The sequence below is a fragment of the Pseudophryne corroboree genome, chromosome 1, assembly GCF_028390025.1.
Source record: "Pseudophryne corroboree isolate aPseCor3 chromosome 1, aPseCor3.hap2, whole genome shotgun sequence".
NCBI lineage: Eukaryota > Metazoa > Chordata > Amphibia > Anura > Myobatrachidae > Pseudophryne > Pseudophryne corroboree.
The window spans coordinates 740,731,346-740,752,532 of NC_086444.1; the positions used below are offsets into that span (position 1 = coordinate 740,731,346).

Below are 21,187 nucleotides of genomic sequence, written 5' to 3' on the forward strand. Positions count from 1 at the left end.
GCATTAAACAAAGTGTGTCTACATTCACACAATTCATTTATGTTTCATATACACCTTATACACACAGCCTGAAGGTCATTTAATACAATATTTTTAATAACTTTGTGTATTAAACAAAGTTTGTGTACATTAAGCCATCAAAAAACAAAGGTTTCACTATCTCACTCTCACTCAAAAAAGTCCGTATTTCGGAATATTTGGATATGGGATACTCAACCTGTAATATGGTCACTGCATACACCAACAATTCAGTGGCTGGAGCCCTTGAATGTTTTCATCAAGGGGAGTCTGAGAGGCTCAGCAGTGGACAAATAGCCATTTAAAAAAACAAATTGGGAATCCAGGAATCTGCCGAGAACATCAGATACGGGTGTAGTACGGTATGCCGGCGCTCGGGCTCCCGGCGACCAGCATACCGACAGCGTGGCGAGCGCAAAGGAGCCCCTTGCGGGCACGGTGGCGCGCTGTGCGCACCACACTATTTTATTCTCCACGAGGGAGAATAGTTGTAGGTATGCCGGGTGTCGGGATTCCGGCGCCGGTATACTGTGCGCCGGGATCCCGACATTCGGCATACAGAAGACCACCCTCAGATACACTAGGCCTTGTTGCAACTGCCAGACTGCTCAGACCAAGGCTTGTGTAGGGTAAGGATTCCTGCTAAGGGGTCTATTCAATGCCTGTTAGATCCTCTCCGACTGAGAGGATCCGACAGTTCAGTATTCAATTTGCGTGTATTTCGGACAGGTTTTGCCCGTTTTCGACAATGCTGATCTGACTTTTTTTAAGTCGAATCAGCTTTGCTGAAAATGGCCCAAACAGCTGTCAGAAAAGGCCGCAAATTCTACAAAATACGTGGATCCGCAGCTAATCCGCCGATCAACGTGTTTTCCGACAAGGAAAAACAGCAACTGAGTTGAATAGGTTGAATCCTGATTTGACCTAAAAAAGTCGGAAAGTGCAGTGTTTCCGACTTGACGGCAATTCCGACTTCAGATGAATATTTCCGTAAGTATGTTTGGTGTTATCGAAGAGATAGCCTCACCAAAACACTGGCATAGTAATTCAGCTATAAAAATAGGTCACCCAGGATTTTGTGCTTCGGTAGCGGTTTAAAACGACATAAAACCCCCACAAAAAAACGCTCAGAAATGGTCTGGTTTTTTCACTTAATAAAGATTAAAAGGTATTTAATGTATTAAAATATTTTATTTAAAAAATACATATATTTCTAGGAAGTGTTGTGCACCCCCCCCCCCCCCCATCATCCACATAGTTCCAAATTATAAAATAACTTCCCACATCCCATTAGCAATGGATCACCCCAGTAGTCATAGATCCTAACAATACCCCCCACACTGCCCAGAGAATTAAAAGAAATCCCTGTTTTATAAACCATTCCCTATGTAAAAAGACCCTGGTTTTTTTGCATCCCCACCTTTCTGACACCGCCCAGACTCATATGGCTCTATGATTCCCTTTCCCAACCACCATTGATACTCTTCCCCATGGGTATATACCCACCCTACCCCACACGCAGAATGCAGGGGATAGTGGGTCATGAGGGACTAATCATCAGACCCCCCTACTGCAGCTGATCTCTGTTCATGCAGAGATCAGCATAATTGTGCTGGAGGGTGAACTATGTCCCCTTCCTAGCCCTTTTAGTACCCATGCGTGCAACTTCTAAGGCATTCTGGGGCACGATTTTGGGAGTGATGTCAGAGGTCATAGACTGCAACCTCATTCCCTGGGGGCAGCAGCAGGATTTCCCCTATACAGACAGGGAACGCAGCAGTGCGGCATGGGCATATGGGATACAACCTAGTCAGGTAACACACTCCTGGCTACGGTCATATTCCATAAGTTACTACTAGTTGAGATGTGTAATATTTTTATCCCTTGGAACACTATGGGGGGAATTCAAATGTTTGAAAAGTCAGTTGGGTGTCTGTTTTTTCCTATCTAATAATTAGGAAAAAACAGACACCCAATCGACTTTTCAAACATTTGAATTCCCCCCTATGAATTGTATACTGTACATATTTCCTTGTTAATGGACTTGCATGTTTGTATGTTAGGTCTTCTATTTATCTCAATGTCAGAGAAATACAAAGAAATACAAAAGTACAATTTTAAAAATTTACCGTGCATTTGATCTGAACTTATCTCATCATATTCTTGAAGTGCTACAACGCACCTTCTATTATTTTCCATCAATGCCAACTCTAGTGCTGTATTTCCCTCCTACGACAGACACACATGATACAAATTCAGGTAAAGTGCTTCAGTATATTTCACATTTATTTTATGGAAGAAAAGGGAAATCAAACCTGATCTTGAAGAGTAGGGTCACCACCTTTCCGCAGCAAAAAGATAAGTGCCTTACAACAGCCCCAAGAAGCAGCTACATGTACTGGGGTCAACGCTTCTATGGACCTAAATGGAACAGCAAAACTGTCAACGAATGTAACATTCAGTTAAGAGATCTCTCTCACGGGACCCTAAAGGTGCCCATATACTAGATGACCTGTAAATGAAGATTTCTCGTTACATATGATATATCTTAAATATATATCTTAAGATCTGGGAGTGTCTACATCCAGGAGCATGCTGTCATTGACAAAAGCTTTAGATCTTTCCTGCAAGAGGGAAGATCAGAAGCTCCGATCAACGGGGCCGCGCATCGTGATCCTTATCGTTCACAGACACTAAACGATCTGCACTATTATGAATGACTTGTAGTTCCGATCCGTCGGAAATGGGAAAATTGCTCATAATATCGTCTAGAGTATGCGCACCTTTAGACTTGGTGCTACACTCTTGGCCCCCAAGATCCCCAGACATTACACCCTGTAACTTTTTCATGTGGGGATATGTCAAAGACAGTAATTTCGTGCCACCATTAGCGGTTAATTTAAATGACCTTAAAAACAAAATCACGGCAACGGTGACTTCATTGGAGAAAGACACTCAGAAGTGTTTGGGACTAATAAAACTATCGTCACGATGTTGTCTGTGCAGTAGGTGATTGTAATAATTGTAACACAAAATATTGTGAAATATATTGCTTTGAAATGGAGTCCATGGTTTTGAAACACCCTGTATTTACAGACATAGCCACTCTCATTCATCCTGTGTCTAGCCTCGCATTCAACTCATGTGGCGTGATGTGCATACGGCCATGCTGAAGGATGGATGAGCGTGGCTATGTATGGATGAAAAAAATAAATAAAAACACTGTTCCTTTCCCAAACACGGGTTGCAGTGTCCCACAAGTGGGAAAAGTTGCAGTGTAGCAATCACCACCGGGTGAATAGATGCCATGGACATGCGCACGGCATCTATTCACAGTCAGAGGAGAGCTTGGGGGAAGGCCAGCACCACAGTAAGTGTTGGGAACGTTTCCAAGAGTGATGCCTATGGGACCACGCCTCCGTTTTTGGGCGCTATCCCTATACCTTAGTGCCCTGCATGCATTCTAGTCAGAACACTACATACATACACACGTATGTAAACACACACAAATATATATATATATATATATATATATATATATATATACACACATATATATATATATATATATATATATATATATACCTACCTTGACAAAGGTCCGATAAGGACCAAAACATCGGTGTGATGATTCTATTTATGCCACATTAAACCTCCACTGACTACCAGTCTGGTGAGTGCACTCTGTACAGGATATATGATATATATATATATATATATATATACATACATATATATACACACACATATACACACACAGTATATTATATATTTACTTATTTTTTTATTATATATTTAAAACACACTTGAAAAGGAGCCCACACCCCTGTACAATGTTAATTGAAGGCGCATAGCACAACTTAAAACAAAGTAAAATGTTTATCAGATACATATTTTGCAAATAACAACCAATTTAATGACCATATAATGACTCAAACTTTCACACATTCGTTTGCTGCAAAGCGCTTCTGACCCATTTGTGAATCCTATTGTAGAGGTTTTGTTGCTTAAAATTGTTCTAGTTCCTGCTATACCATTATGATAAACTTCTACAAGTTCCATTAAAGCTATTTGGATGTAAAAGCTTTCTAGTATATTCAGGTGTTTTCAAAGATACCTATATACTTACATTACCTATTAGTAGATAAGCTTCACCAAAGCTATTGGGATTTAAAAACCTTAATTGGTTTTTATATCCAGGTTGTTGCTTGACCATTTGTATATACCATTTCAATATCGCATTCGGTCCTTCCTTCATTACTTAACTACCCCTGCTGAAGTCGATTAGAAGAAACACGTAGGGTCTGTCAGCTATGAGTTATTAATCCAGTTTGTGAAGATTCTCCCTTTTGAGCTCACACCTTGTTAAGGTGCGGGAGGATCTAATTTACCATCATCATATTCTGGGCATTTCTCAATGATGTACAAGTTTTATTTCTGTACAACTTTTTAATGTGTATGCTTAAAACCTGTGTGAATAAATGAACAACTGGTATTAATTTGCCTTGGGTCTCTTGTTTGGGTGATTCTCTGGTGAGGGGATATCTGTTTCAGGACCACGGGAAACAGTATTTACAAGATTTCTCCAGTTTGCTGTCTATACCCATTGGGTTTATCTTGGAAGAAACTATGAAAAAACAGCTTGTTTGTGCAATCATCTCAGAATGCTCAACAAGCTACAGAACAGGAAGGAAAAGGAGAGAGGATCTTATTAAGAAGGTTAAGAAAATTTAATACCTTCGTTTTTAGGAGGACCATATACTAAAACCCTATCTGTCAAATTTTTAATTGATTGGCTGGGACCGCTAACCGCAGAATTTAGAAAAAAAGGACATCAAGTACATGAGGGCCAATTTATAATCAACCACTCAATCCAATTTTTGGACAGGAGGAAGAGTCTGATTAAGCGCCACTAAAGACACATATTTGTTTGAAAATCCAATTGAAAAGGACCACACTATTAACAAAGAGTCCATCAGTACAGACTCATTTTGTAATACAGCCCTGATGAAGTCAGATGACGAAACGCGCTGAGTGATATAGTGTTTGGATTCAAGACAAAAGACAAAAGCTGTTTCTTCGATCATTTAGAAATACAAGTGTATCTATGTATCAAATTATTCTATTAATTTATTTTAAGTATTTTTAAAAAGTGTTTTAATAAATTATATATATACTTTGAAGATCAAGTACTGTGGTTGTATTTAATGTACAATAGGTTATAACAAATAGACCAATCTTGGTAGCATAGATATATATCTTGTTGCTCTATGAAGGGTGTTAATATATAAAAACTTTCACAATAGGCGCCCTCCAAAGATACAATTTCCATAAATAAAATATAATAAATAAATAAATATATATATATACTTATTTTTTTAATATATATTTAAACACACTTAAGCAGGAGCTCACACCCCTGTACAATGTTAATTGAAGGAGAATAGCACAACTTAAAACAAAGGAAAATGTTTATCAGATACATATTTTGTAAATAATATAACCAATATAACCATGTTTTGCTTGCTCTCTGTATGTCTACCTATCAGATTGTAGTCTAAAAGTAAAACTTATTTTCTCTAACGTCCTAAGTGGATGCTGGGACTCCGTAAGGACCATGGGGAATAGCGGCTCCGCAGGAGACTGGGCACAAAAGTAAAAGCTTGAACTAGCTGGTGTGCACTGGCTCCTCCCCCTATGACCCTCCTCCAAGCCTCAGTTAGATTTTTGTGCCCGAACGAGAAGGGTGCATGCTAGGTGGCTCTCCAGAGCTGCTTAGAGTAAAAGTTTATTTTAGGTTTTTTATTTTCAGTGAGTCCTGCTGGCAACAGGCTCACTGCATCGTGGGACTAAGGGGAGAAGAAACGAACTCACCTGCGTGCAGAGTGGATTGGGTTTCTTAGGCTACTGGACATTAGCTCCAGAGGGACGATCACAGGTTCAGCCTGGATGGGTCCCGGAGCCGCGCCGCCGGCCCCCTTAGAGAGCCAGAAGAACGAAGAGGTCCGGTGAAATCGGCGGCAGAAGACGTTCCTGTCTTCAACTAAGGTAGCGCACAGCACTGCAGCTGTGCGCCATTGCTCTCAGCACACTTCACACTCCGGTCACTGAGGGTGCAGGGCGCTGGGGGGGAGCGCCCTGAGACGCAATAAAAACAGAAATACCTTAGGATGGCAAAATAAATACATCACATATAGCTCCTGGGCTATATGGATGTATTTAACCCCTGCCAGTTTTCCAGAAAAAAGCGGGAGATAAGGCCGTCGTGAAGGGGCGGAGCCTATCTCCTCAGCACACAAGCGCCATTTTCCCTCACAGTTCCGCTGGAAGGACGGCTCCCTGACTCTTCCCTGCAGTCCCTACAGAATCAGGGTAAAAACGAGAGAGGGGGGGCACTATTGGCAGCTAAATTATAAACAGCAGCTATAAAAGGGAGTAACACTTATATAAGGTTATCCCTATATATATATATATATATATATATATATATAGCGCTCTGGTGTGTGCTGGCAAACTCTCCCTCTGTCTCCTCAAAGGGCTAGTGGGGTCCTGTCCTCTATCAGAGCATTCCCTGTGTGTGTGCTGGGTGTCGGTACGATTGTGTCGACATGTATGAGGAGGAAAATGATGTGGAAGCAGAGCAATTGCCTGTATTAGTGATGTCACCCCCTAGGGAGTCGACACCTGACTGGATGGTTGTATTTAAAGAACTACGTGACAATGTCAGCACTTTACAAAAAACTGTTGACGACATGAGACAGCCGACAAATCAATTAGTGCCTGTCCAGGCGTCTCAGACACCGCCAGGGGCGATAAAACGCCCGTTACCTCAGTGGGTCGACACAGACCCAGACATGGATACTGAGTACAGTGTCGACGGTGAGGAGACAAACGTAATGTCCAGTAGGGCCACACGTTACATGATCACGGCAATGAAGGAGGCATTGAACATTTCTGACACTACAAGTACCACAAAGAAGGGTATTATGTGGGGAGTGAAAAAACTACCAGTAGCTTTTCCTGAGTCAGATGAATTAAATGAGGTGTGTGATAAAGCGTGGGTTTCCCCCGATAAAAAAGTGCTAATTTCTAATAAATTATTGGCACTATACCCTTTCCCGCCAGAGGTTAGGGCGCGTTGGGAAACACCCCCTAGAGTAGATAAAGCGCTCACACGTTTATCTAAACAAGTAGCGTTACCGTCTCCTGATACGGCCGCCCTCAAAGAACCAGCGGATAGAAGGCTGGAAAATATCCTGAAGGGTATATACACACATACTGGTGTTATACTGCGACCAGCAATCGCATCAGCCTGGATGTGCAGTGCTGGAGTGGCGTGGTCGGATTCCCTGACTGAAAATATTGATACCCTGGATAGGGACAGTATATTACTAACTATAGAGCATTTGAAGGATGCATTACTATATATGCGTGATGCACAGAGGGATATTTGCACCCTGGCATCAAGAGTGAGTGCTATGTCCATTTCTGCCAGAAGAGCGTTATGGACGCGACAGTGGTCAGGGGATGCGGATTCCAAACGACATATGGAAGTATTGCCGTTTAAAGGGGAGGAGTTATTTGGGGCCGGTCTATCGGACCTGGTGGCCACGGCAACGGCCGGAAAGTCCACCTTTTTACCCCAGGTCACCTCTCAGCAGAAAAAGACACCGTCTTTTCAAACTCAGTCCTTTCGTTCCCATAAGTACAGGCGGGCAAAAGGCCACTCATTTCTGCCCCGGGGCAGAGGAAGAGGAAAAAGACTGCACCAGGCAGCCTCTTCCCAGGAGCAGAAGCCCTCCTCTGCTTCTGCCAAGTCTTCAGCATGACGCTGGGGCTTTACAAGCGGACTCGGACACAGTGGGGGCCCGTCTCAAAAATTTCAACGCGCAGTGGGCTCACTCGCAAGTGGACCCCTGGATTCTGCAGGTAGTATCACAGGGGTACAAACTGGAATTCGAGACGTCTCCCCCTCGCCGGTTCCTGAAGTCTGCTCTACCAAAGTCTCCCTCCGACAGGGAGGCAGTTTTGGAAGCCATTCACAAGCTGTATTCCCAGCAGGTGATAATCAAGGTACCTCTCCTACAACAGGGAAAGGGGTATTATTCCACGCTGTTTGTGGTACCGAAGCCGGACGGCTCGGTGAGACCAATTTTAAATCTAAAATCCTTGAACACTTACATAAAGAGGTTCAAATTCAAGATGGAGTCACTCAGAGCAGTGATAGCAAACCTGGAAGAAGGGGACTATATGGTGTCTCTGGACATCAAGGATGCTTATCTCCACGTCCCAATCTACCCTTCTCACCAAGGGTACCTCAGGTTTGTAGTACAAAACTGTCATTATCAGTTTCAGACGCTGCCGTTTGGATTGTCCACGGCTCCTCGGGTCTTTACCAAGGTAATGGCCGAAATGATGATTCTTCTTCGAAGAAAAGGCGTTTTAATTATCCCTTACTTGGACGATCTCCTGATAAGGGCAAGGTCCAGGGAACAGTTAGAAGTCGGAGTAGCACTATCTCAGTTAGTGTTACGTCAGCACGGGTGGATTCTAAATATTCCAAAATCGCAGCTGATTCCAACGACACGTCTCCTGTTCCTAGGAATGATTCTGGACACAGTCCAGAAAAAGGTGTTTCTCCCAGAGGAGAAGGCCAGGGAGTTATCCGAGCTAGTCAGGAATTTCCTAAAACCAGGCCAGGTGTCAGTGCATCAGTGCACGAGGGTCCTGGGAAAAATGGTGGCTTCTTACGAAGCGATTCCATTCGGAAGATTCCATGCAAGAACGTTTCAGTGGGATCTTCTGGACAAATGGTCCGGATCGCATCTTCAGATGCATCAGCGGATAACCCTGTCGCCAAGGACAAGGGTGTCTCTTCTGTGGTGGCTGCAGAGTGCTCATCTACTAGAGGGCCGCAGATTCGGCATTCAGGATTGGATCCTGGTGACCACAGATGCCAGCCTGAGAGGCTGGGGTGCAGTCACACAGGGACAAAATTTCCAGGGCTTGTGGTCAAGCATGGAAACATCTCTTCATATAAACATTCTGGAACTAAGGGCCATTTACAATGCCCTAAGTCAAGCAAAACCCCTGCTTCAGGGTCAGGCGGTATTGATCCAATCGGACAACATCACGTCAGTCGCCCACGTAAACAGACAGGGCGGCACGAGAAGCAGGAGGGCGATGGCAGAAGCTGCAAGGATTCTTCGCTGGGCGGAGAATCATGTGATAGCACTGTCAGCAGTGTTCATTCCGGGAGTGGACAACTGGGAAGCGGACTTCCTCAGCAGACACGACCTTCACCCGGGGGAGTGGGGACTTCATCCAGAAGTCTTCCAAGAGATGGTAAACCGTTGGGAAAAACCAAAGGTGGACATGATGGCGTCCCGTCTCAACAAAAAACTAGACAGATATTGCGCCAGGTCAAGGGACCCTCAGGCAATAGCGGTGGACGCTCTGGTAACACCATGGGTGTACCAGTCAGTGTATGTGTTCCCTCCTCTGCCTCTCATACCAAAAGTACTGAGAATCATAAAAAGGAGAGGAGTAAGAACTATACTCGTGGTTCCGGATTGGCCAAGAAGGACTTGGTACCCGGAACTTCAAGAGATGCTCACGGAGGACCCGTGGCCTCTACCTCTAAGAAAGGACCTGCTCCAGCAGGGACCTTGTCTGTTCCAAGACTTACCGCGGCTGCGTTAGACGGCATGGCGGTTGAACGCCGGATCCTGAAGGAAAAAGGCATTCCAGAAGAAGTCATCCCTACCCTGATAAAGGCCAGGAAGGATGTAACCGCGAAACATTATCACCGCATTTGGCGAAAATATGTTGCGTGGTGTGAGGCCAAAGAGGCCCCTACAGAGGAATTTCAACTGGGTCGCTTCCTACATTTCCTGCAAACAGGACTGTCTATGGGCCTAAAATTAGGGTCCATTAAGGTTCAAATTTCGGCCCTGTCGATTTTCTTCCAAAAAGAACTGGCTTCAGTGCCTGAAGTCCAGACGTTTGTCAAAGGGGTACTGCATATACAGCCTCCTTTTGTGCCCCCGGTGGCACCTTGGGATCTCAATGTGGTTTTGGGGTTCCTAAAATCACATTGGTTTGAACCACTCACCACTGTGGAATTAAAATATCTCACATAGAAGGTGGTAATGCTGTTAGCCCTGGCTTCAGCCAGGCGTGTCTCAGAATTGGCGGCTTTATCTTATAAAAGCCCTTACCTGATTTTTCACACGGATAGGGCAGAATTGAGGACTCGTCCTCAATTTCTCCCAAAGGTGGTTTCAGCGTTTCACGTGAACCAGCCTATTGTGGTGCCTGCGGCTACTAGGGACTTGGAGGACTCCAAGTTACTGGACGTAGTCAGGGCCCTGAAAATATATATTTCCAGGACGGCTGGAGTCAGGAAATCTGACTCGCTGTTTATTCTGTATGCACCCAACAAGCTGGGTGCTCCTGCTTCTAAGCAGACGATTGCTCGTTGGATTTGTAGTACAATTCAGCTTGCACATTCTGTGGCAGGCCTGCCACAGCCAAAATCTGTAAAAGCCCATTCCACAAGGAAGGTGGGCTCATCTTGGGCGGCTGCCCGAGGGGTCTCGGCTTTACAACTTTGCCGAGCAGCTACTTGGTCAGGGGCAAACACGTTTGCTAAATTCTACAAATTTGATACCCTGGCTGAGGAGGACCTGGAGTTCTCTCATTCGGTGCTGCAGAGTCATCCGCACTCTCCCGCCCGTTTGGGAGCTTTGGTATAATCCCCATGGTCCTTACGGAGTCCCAGCATCCACTTAGGACGTTAGAGAAAATAAGAATTTACTTACCGATAATTCTATTTCTCATAGTCCGTAGTGGATGCTGGGCGCCCATCCCAAGTGCGGATTGTCTGCAATACTTGTATATAGTTATTGTTACAAAATTCGGGTTATTATTGTTGTGAGCCATCTTTTCAGAGGCTCCTTCGTTTATCATACTGTTAACTGGGTTCAGATCACAGGTTGTACGGTGTGATTGGTGTGGCTGGTATGAGTCTTACCCGGGATTCAATATCCTTCCTTATTATGTACGCTCGTCCGGGCACAGTATCCTAACTGAGGCTTGGAGGAGGGTCATAGGGGGAGGAGCCAGTGCACACCAGCTAGTTCAAGCTTTTACTTTTGTGCCCAGTCTCCTGCGGAGCCGCTATTCCCCATGGTCCTTACGGAGTCCCAGCATCCACTACGGACTATGAGAAATAGAATTATCGGTAAGTAAATTCTTATTATAGATGGTACATAATTATCTAATAAGACTTAATAATAAGTGAGTCTGGAGATAAATGAACCTTCTTTAATACTGTAAGTCGTTTTTTTTTACTGCTGTATAACCTAATTTGTTTGTCCATCAACTTAGTAAGTGTATCATATCTACATAAAATGAGCATTAGTGTTTTACACTCCGTGCATAGATATATGTATCTAGATCTAGGAGTTACTGTACAGTACATGTTTTTAATAAATAGTTTTACATCCTGTAATTTTTAAGTGGGAGTGAGTGATGACACTCATCACTCACTCCCACTCAAAATTACAGGATGAGAGACAGATCTTATGCAGATTAGAGGGGTCGGGTAGGGAGATATTTTGAGATGAGTGAAGAAATGTAAATTATGTTGATGCAGTTTGGTTAATAGTCTTGTATGTAAAAGTATTTATTTTGAATAAGGTAAAATACCGGTAACCAATGGAGGGACTGACAGAGTGGATCTGCAGACAATAAACCTCTAACGAGGAAGATCAGCCTCACAGCTGCATTCAAAATGGATTATAATGATGAGACCAGTAAGTGGTGGGAAGACCAGTAAGGAAACTATTGCAATAACACTGCCCAATAAAAAATAAATAAATTTTGTTTGGTACTTGGAACGATAGTATGAATTTGGTTATATTGGGTGTGGTAATTCTAAATACAAAAACTGTTTTTCTGGGCAACCACAAAGCTCAAAACTATGCTGAGTTAGTAAACAACATGCTCTTTAATTTCAGAGACCTTGGATGGAATATGACTGGCCTGGCCAACCTGTGGCTCTCCAGATGTTGTGAGACTACACATCCCAGCATGCCCTGCCACAGTTTTAACATTCCCTAATAGCAAAACAGTGGCATGGCATGATGGGCCTTGTAGTTTTACAACAGCTGGAGAGCCACAGGTTGGCCAGGCCTGGAATATGAGCATAAAAGTTCATTACTTACACAGCCACTTGGACCATTTCCCAGAAAATTTGGGTAATATGAGCGAAGAGCAAGGTGGAATATTTCACCAGGACATTAGATCATGACATTAGATGGGGATGGGGGGAGATGGGATATACATATGATGGCAGATTACAGCTGTAACATACAAAGAGACTGTCCATTCAAGAATGTCCCACAAAAGAAGCTTCCTAAACTAATTGTCTTTTCATTTATGGTTTCATTTTATTAATTTGAAGAAAAAGTTTAGTGTTACTGTAATGTTAGTATGTTTTATTGATGGCACTAAAATATTATAGAAAATATTTTTATACCAAGTTTAACATACAGTAGTAACATAGTAATTGAGGTTGAAAAGAGGCAAAATGCCCATCGTGTTCAACCTGTATTTGTTTTTTTAACATTTTGTGTTTTATAATATGAATCATAGGGATGCGGTCAAGATCCCGCCGGACGGAATCCCGGCGGTCGAAATACCGATGCCGGAATCCCGACATATTCTCCCTCTGTGGGTGTCCACGACACCCATAGAGGGAGAATATAATATAGTGTGCCGAGCGTGGCGAGCGAAGCGAGCCCGCAAGGGTCTGCGTTCCGCTCGCCACCCCTGTCGGGATTGTGTGGTTGGGATTCCGGCGTCGGTATTTCGACCGCCGGGATCCCGTCCAGTGGGATTTAGTACTGATCCCGAATCATAGGCCTAATATGAAACAGGGTAACACAAATCAGACGATGTTTATAACTCAAAAATTAGAGCCGAGAGGCGAAAATTTAGGTTATAGTTGAAATCAGCACACCAAATATACATAAAATCAGCTCAAAAATACTGGGCACCAAAACACGTGTTGGGCTGTGTAACCGAAGTGGGAGACAATGAGAGCATGTATACATTTTTGGCAGTGTCTTGTGTAAGGAACTGTCGTATTTTAGATATGTTTCTTAGATGTATGTAACATGATCTTGAGACAGATTGAATGTGGGGAACAAAGGACAGTTCAGAGTCAAAGATGACACCTAGGCAACGAGCTTGTGGGGTAGGGTTGATTATTGAGTTATCAACAGTGATAGAGATATAAGGTTGGAAATTTTTATAAGTCGGTGGAAATATAATTAATTCTGTTTTGTAAATATTAAGATTGAAGTGACGGGATGAAACGGCAGAAAATAAGATTTTACTCACCGGTAAATCTATTTCTCGTAGTCCGTAGTGGATGTTGGGACTCCGTAAGGACCATGGGGAATAGCGGCTCCGCAGGAGACTGGGCACAACTAAAGAAAGCTTTAGGACTACCTGGTGTGCACTGGCTCCTCCCACTATGACCCTCCTCCAGACCTCAGTTAGGATACTGTGCCCGGAAAAGCTGACACAATAAGGAAGGATTTTGAATCCCGGGTAAGACTCATACCAGCCACACCAATCACACCGTATAACTCGTGATACTATACCCAGTTAACAGTATGAAATATAACCGAGCCTCTCAACGGATGGCTCAACAATAACCCTTTAGTTAGGCAATAACTATAAACAAGTATTGCAGACAATCCGCACTTGGGATGGGCGCCCAGCATCCACTACGGACTACGAGAAATAGATTTACCGTTGAGTAAAATCTTATTTTCTCTGACGTCCTAAGTGGATGCTGGGACTCCGTAAGGACCATGGGGATTATACCAAAGCTCCTAAACGGGCGGGAGAGTGCGGATGACTCTGCAGCACCGAATGAGCAAACTCTAGGTCCTCCTCAGCCAGGGTATCAAACTTGTAGACTCTTGCAAAAATGTTTGAACCCGACCAAGTAACAGCTCGGCAAATTTGTAAAGCCGAGACCCCTCGGGCAGCCGCCCAAGAAGAGCCCACTTTCCTCGTGGAATGGGCTTGTACAGATTTAGGGTGCGGCAGTCCAGCCGCAGAATGTGCAAGTTGAATCGTGCTACAGATCCAGCGAGCAATAGTCTGCTGAGAAGCAGGAGCACCCAGCTTGTTGGGTGCATACAGGATAAATAGCGAGTCAGTTTTCCTGACTCCAGCCGTCCTGGAAACATATACTTTTCAGGGCCCTGACTACGTCCAGTAACTTGGAATCCTCCAAGTCCCAAGTAGCCGCAGGCACCACAATAGGTTGGTTCACATGAAAAACTGATACCACCTTAGGAAGGAATTGGGAACGAGTCCTCAATTCCACCTTATCCATATAAAAAATCAGATAAGGGCTTTTGCATGACAAAGCCGCCAATTCTGATACACGCCTGGCCGACGCCAAGGCCAACAGCATGACCACTTTCCACGTGAGGTATTGTAGCTCCACGGATTTAAGTGGCTCAACCCAATGCGACTTCAGGAAATCCAACACCACGTTGAGATCCCACGGTGCCACTGGAGGCACAAACGGGGGCTGACTATGCAGCACTCCCTTAACAAAAGTCTGAACTTCAGGCAGTGAAGCCAGTTCTATTTTGGAAGAAAATCGATAGAGCCGAAATCTGGACCTTAATGGAACCCAATTTTAGGCCCATAGTCACCCTGACTGTAGGAAGTGCAGAAATCGACATAGCTGAAATTCCTCCTTTGGGGCCTTCCTGGCCTCACAGCACGCAACATATTTCCGCCATATGCGGTGATAATGGTTTGCGTTCACTTCTTTCCTAGCTTTAATTAGCGTAGGGATAACTTCCTCCGGAATGCCCTTTTCCTTCAGGATCCGGCGTTCAACCGCCATGCCGTCAAACGCAGCCGCGGTACGTCTTGGAACAGACAGGCCCCCTGCTGCAGCAGGTCCTGTCTGAGCGGCAGAGGCCATGGGTCCTCTGAGATCATTTCTTGGAGTTCTGGGTACCAAGCTCTTCTTGGCCAATCCGGAACAATGAGTATAGTTCTTACTCCTCTCCTTCTTATTATTCTCATTACCCTGGGTAAGAGAGGCAGAGAAGGGAACACATACACCGACTGGTACACCCACGGTGTTACCAGAGCGTCCACAGCTATCGCCTGAGGGTCCCTTGACCTGGCGCAATATCTTTGTAGCTTTTTGTTGAGGCGGGACGCCATCATGTCCACCTGTGGCCTTTCCCAACGGTGTACAATCATTTGGAAGACTTCTGGATGAAGTCCCCACTCTCCCGGGTGGAGGTCGTGTCTGCTGAGAAAGTCTGCTTCCCAGTTGTCCACTCCGGGAATGAACACTGCTGACAGTGCTAACACATGATTTTCCGCCCATCGGAGAATCCTTGCGGCTTCTGCAATCGCCATCCTGCTTCTTGTGCCGCCCTGTCGGTTTACATGAGCGACCGCCGTGATGTTGTCTGACTAGATCAGCACCGGCCGGTGTTGAAGCAGGGGTTTTGTGTAGGGAAGTCTCCTGACTTTTCCATAGTCCTTGGAAGTTTCTTCCCTGTGTGACTGCCCCCCAGCCTCGAAGGCTGGCATCCGTGGTCACCAGGACCCAGTCCTGTATGCCGAATCTGCGCCCCCTAGAAGATGAGCACTCTGCAGCCACCACAACAGCGACACCCTGGCCCTTGGAGACAGGGTTATCCGCCGATGCATCTGAAGATGCGACCCGGACCACTTGTCCAACAGATCCCACTGGAAGATCCTTGCATGGGACCTGGCGAATGGAATTTCTTCGTAAGAAGCTACCATCTTTCCCAGGGCTCGCGTGCATTGATGCACCGACACCTGTATTTGTATTAGGAGGTCTCTGTCTAGAGACGACAACTCCTAGGACTTCTCCTCCGGGAGAAACCCTTTTTATCCTGTTCTGTGTCCAGAACCATACCCAGGAACAGTAGACGCGTCGTAGGAACCAGCTGCGACTTTGGAATATTCAGAATCCAGCCGTGCTGTTGTAGCACTTCCCGAGATAGTGCTACTCCGATGAACAACTGCTCCCTGGACCTCGCCTTTATAAGGAGATCGTCCAAGCACGGGATAATTATTTCGTTCATTACCTTGGTAAATACCCTCGGTGCCGGGGACAGACCAACGGCAACGTCTGGAATTGGTAATGACCATTCTGTACCACAAGTTTGAGGTACTCCTGGTGAAGAGGGTAAATAGGGACATGCAGGTAAGCATCCTTGATGTCCAGTGATACCATGAAATTCTCCAGGCTTGCAATAATCGCCCTGAGCGATTCCATTTTGAACTTGAACCTTCGTATATAAGTGTTCAAGGATTTCAATTTTAGAATGGGTCTCACCGAACCGTCTGGTTTCGGTATCACAACATTTTGGAATAGTAACCCCGGCCTTGTTGAAGGAGGGGTACCTTGATTTCACCTGCTGGAAGTACAGCTTGTGACTTGCCGCCAGTACTACCTCCCTTTCTCCGAGGGCAGCAGGCAAGGCTGATGTGAGGTAACGGCGAGGGGGAGTCGCCTCGAACTCCAGCCTGTATCCCTGTGATAATACTTGCAGAACCTAGGGATCCACCTGTGGGCAAGCCCACTGGTCCCTGAAGTTCTCGAGACGCGCCCCCACCGCACCTGTCTCCACCTGTGGAGCCCCAGCATCATGCGGTGGACTCAGAGGAAGCGGGGGAAGATTTTTGATCCTGGGAACTGGCTGTCTGGTGCAGCTTTTTCCTTCTTCCCTTGTCTCTGTGCAGAAAGGAAGCGCCTTTGACCCGCTTGCTTTTCTGAAACCGAAAGGACTGTACCTGAAAATACGGTGCTTTCTTAGGCTGTGAGGAAACCTGAGGTAAATATTTTTCTTCCCAGCTGTTGCTGTGGATACGAAGTCCCAGAGACCATCCCCAAACAATTCCTCACCCTTATAAGGCAGAATCTCCATGTGCCTTTTAAAGGCAGCATCACCTGTCCACTGCCGGGTCTCTAATACCCTCCTGGCAGAATGGACATTGCATTCATTCTGGATGCCAGCCGGCATATATCCCTCTGTGCATCCTTCATATATAAGACGACGTCTTTAATATGCTCTATGTTAGCAAAATATTATCCCTGTCTAGGGTATCAATATTATCTGACAGGGTATCAGACCATGCTGCAGCAGCACTATTTATGCTGAGGCAAATGCAGGTCTCAGTATAGTACCTGAGTGTGTATATACAGACTTCAGGATAGTCTCCTGCTTTTTATCAGCAGGCTCCTTCAAAGTGGCCGTATCCCAAGACGGCAGTGCCACCCTTTTTGACAAACGTGTGAGCGCCTTATCCACCCTAGGGGATATCTCCCAACGTGACCTATCCTCTGGCGGGAAAGGGTACGCCAGCAGTAACTTTTCAGAAATAACCATTTTCTTATCGGGGGAACCCACGCTCTTTACACACTTCATTCACTCATCTGATGGGGGAACAAAACACTGGCTGCTTTTTCTCCCCAAACATAAAACCCCTTTTATGTGGTACTTGGGTTCATGTCAGAAATGTGTAACACATTTTTCATTGCCGAGATCATGCAACGGATGTTCCTAGTGGATTGTGTATATGTCTCAACCTCGTCGACACTGGAGTCAGACTCCGTGCCGACATCTGTGTCTGCCATCTGAGGTAACGGGCGTTTTTTTGAGCCCCTGATGGCCTTTGAGACGCCTGGGCAGGCGCGGGCTGAGAAGCCGGCTGTCCCACAGCTGTTACGTCATCCAGCCTTTTATGTAAGAAGTTGACATTGTCGGTTAATACCTTCCACCTATCCATCCACTCTGGTGTCGGCCCCACAGGGGGCGACATCCCATTTATCGGCCTCTGCTCCGCCTCCACGTAACCTCTCTCATCCAACATGTCGACAAAGCCGTACCGACACACCGCACACACACAGGGAATGCTCTGACTGAGGACAGGACCCCACAAAGTCCTTTGGGGAGACAGAGAGAGAGAGTATGCCAGCACACACCAGAGCGCTATATAATGCAGGGATTAACACTATAACTGAGTGATTTTCCCCCCAATAGCTGCTTGTATACACATATTGCGCCTAAATTTAGTGCCCCCCTTTGAGCCTGAAAACTACAGGGGAGAGCCTGGGGAGCTGTCTTCCAGCTGCACTGTGAAGAAAAAATGGCGCCAGTGTGCTGAGGGAGATAGCCCCGCCCCTTTTTCGGCAGACTTTTCTCCCGCTTTTTTCATGGATTCTGGCAGGGGTAATTTATCACATATATAGCCCTGGGACTATATATTGTGATGATTTGCTAGCCAAGGTGTATTATATTGCCCTCAGGGTGCCCCCCCCCAGCGCCCTGTACCCATCAGTGACCGGAGTGTGAGGTGTGCATGAGGAGCAATGGCGTACAGCTGCAGTGCTGTGCGCTACCTTGTTGAAGACAGAAGTCTTCTGCTGCCGATTTTCCGGAACACTTCTTGCTTCTGGCTCTGTAAGGGGGCTGGCGGCGCGGCTCCGGGACCGAACATCGAGGTCGGATCCTGTGGTCGATCCCTCTGGAGCTAATGGTGTCCAGTAGCCTAAGAAGCCCAAGCTACCACCAGTTAGGTAGGTTCGCTTCTTCTCCCCTTAGTCCATCGCTGCAGTGAGTCTGTTGCCAGCAGATCTCACTGTAAAATAAAAAACCTAAAATATACTTTCTTTCTAGGAGCTCAGGAGAGCCCCTAGTGTGCATCCAGCTCAGCCGGGCACAAGATTCTAACTGAGGTCTGGAGGAGGGTCATAGTGGGAGGAGCCAGTGCATACCAGGTAGTCCTAAAGCTTTCTTTAGTTGTGCCCAGTCTCCTGCGGAGCCGCTATTCCCCATGGTCCTTACGGAGTGCCAGCATCCACTTAGGACGTCAGAGAAAGGCATTCAGTGACACGGACCAATACAGATGGTGACAAATCTGAGGAGGATAAGTAGAATTGAGTATCATCTGCATACAGATGATACTGAAATCCAACAGAGCGGATTCGTTTTCCAAGAGATGTGGTATAGATTGAGAAAAGCAGAGTCCCTAAGTATGGGTACACGCCAGGACGACACAGTGTAAAAAGCCCCAATATCGACGCAATCTAATGGAAAAAGTGCTGATTCGTACCTGTTTTGCAGACTAATCCGATGCGCGTGCTCGCTGCTCGTATGTCGAATTGGAGATCTAGACCTGCAGCAGTCAAGATTACTCAATACGATCTCAGAGTGGGTGCTGATCGTGTGTTTTTGCATCGTACGACTGTCGTGTGACCTGCGTCCTTTGAGAGGCATTTCTGGTAAACACCCACCCGCCATCATCTTCTCCAGCCACACTCAGCTAGTCCTGCCCATTATTTAAATTTCAGGCCAATCGGCAAGACGGTCGCCTGGTGTTCTGTGTACCAACATGCATCGGATCGGATCGGAGTCGGGTCGGAATCGTTTGACACAAACGCACCGTTTTTGCCAAATCGTGAGCCTAGGCGCTCCGGGGAAGTTGAAGGGAAATAGTCTCATGATCGAACAATCGTTCTTGGCGTGTCCCCGCCCTTAGACTCCAACTGACAGAGGTAGCAAAGAGGAGGTAGATTCAGAGAAATGGATACTGAAAGAGCTACTGTATTAGATAGGTAGGATGAAAACCAAGAAAGGGCTGTGCCCTGGAGACCTAGGTATTGTAATATGTATTAGAATAGAGTCAACAGTGTCAAAAGCAGCAGAGACATCTAGAAGAAACAAAAAGTGAGTAATGGTCTTTAGAATTAGCATTGACCACAGCATTCACTACCTTAGTCTTATTTGCTATCTCTAAGGAGTGTTGGGCACAAAAGCCTGACTGAAATGGGTCCAACAAGTTGTGTGAGATAAGAAATTGTGTGAGGCGACTGTAAGCAAGTCACTCAAGTAGCTTGGAGAGACTTGGGTGATGAGAAGTGGGATTGTAGTTTGAGAGAATGTTAGGGTCAGAAGTTTTTTTTCAGAATAGGAGTAATCACTGGATGTTTTAACAGGGATAGAAAGATACCAGTAGATAGAGATTACAGATTTTAATTAAGGTTGGGATGAGCACAGGAGACGGAGCTTTACTTATTTGTGAAGGTATAGGATTAAGAGGAGAGGTAGTAGAGTAGGCAGAGGAGAAGAGCGTAGATACTTCATCTTCATTTGTGGGATCAAATGAAGATAAGGGGCTAAATTTACTAAGATGGGAGTTCTATTTAAGATGGGATGTTGCCCATAGCAACCAATCAGATTCTACTTCTCATTTATCTAGCAACTTCTAGAAGAAGCTAGATAAATTAGAAGCAGAATCTGATTGGTTGCTATGAGCAACATCCCATCTTAAATAGAACTCCCATATTAGTAAATATACCCCAAAGTGTTGTGAATTGAGTGTGCCATGGTTGACATCTAAGTCTACGTGGAGTGTGATGGGTAGTCAACATTCTGAACATCAAAATAAATGAGTACATACCGCTATTTGTAAAGAATAGCTAAGTAAAAGATGGCCTGATTCAGAGATTTACATACATTTGATATTTACAGGAATCTCTTATGTTTTCTGAACAGCACATGTGCAGGAGCCTAACTGTGCATGGGCAGACCTGTTTTTTTGCGATGTTACTTGTAGTAGCTTATAAGTCATAGCATGGTTGACATGCTGCTGGCATTTTAGGGCGGCTTCGGGAATGTTTCAGACAACATGAGAACTGCAGCCACATTTCCAGAGCATTATAAAACCAGTGGTTTCATCCTTGGATGCAGCTCCACTGGCCCCGACAGCGTGATTTTACTGGACATCCTGAGTAACCTGGTGGCTACTGAGAGGTCTGATGCTCACACAGATGAACAGGTGCTGCCTTTTCAGATGCCGCAGTGGATCAGAGAAACCAGCAGTGGGTAGTCTTTTTACTAAAGACGTCTCCTATGACTATTGCATAATTTCACACAGCTGCTGCATACAAAGACTATTAGCGCCAGAGCTAAAGCCAACAGACTTTTCTCCCCCAAGATTCTTTCTAACTATATTGTTTGAAATTGGGTAAACTTAGTATTTAGAACCAAAGTAACTGTTTTTAAGTGCAACA

General features: G+C 45.3%; 1 protein-coding gene across 1 annotated transcript in view; it reads right to left on the bottom strand.

Moving 5' to 3' along the window:
* ANKLE1 (ankyrin repeat and LEM domain containing 1) overlaps positions 1 to 21,187 on the bottom strand; it is a 172,345-nt gene that overhangs the window by 74,686 nt on the left and 76,472 nt on the right. The window contains exons 3-4 of the mRNA XM_063916311.1: positions 2,334 to 2,439; positions 2,148 to 2,247 (exon numbers count right to left, since the gene is read on the bottom strand). Coding sequence (XP_063772381.1) covers positions 2,148 to 2,247; positions 2,334 to 2,439 — 206 coding nt within the window. The remainder of the gene's footprint in view (positions 1 to 2,147; positions 2,248 to 2,333; positions 2,440 to 21,187) is intronic.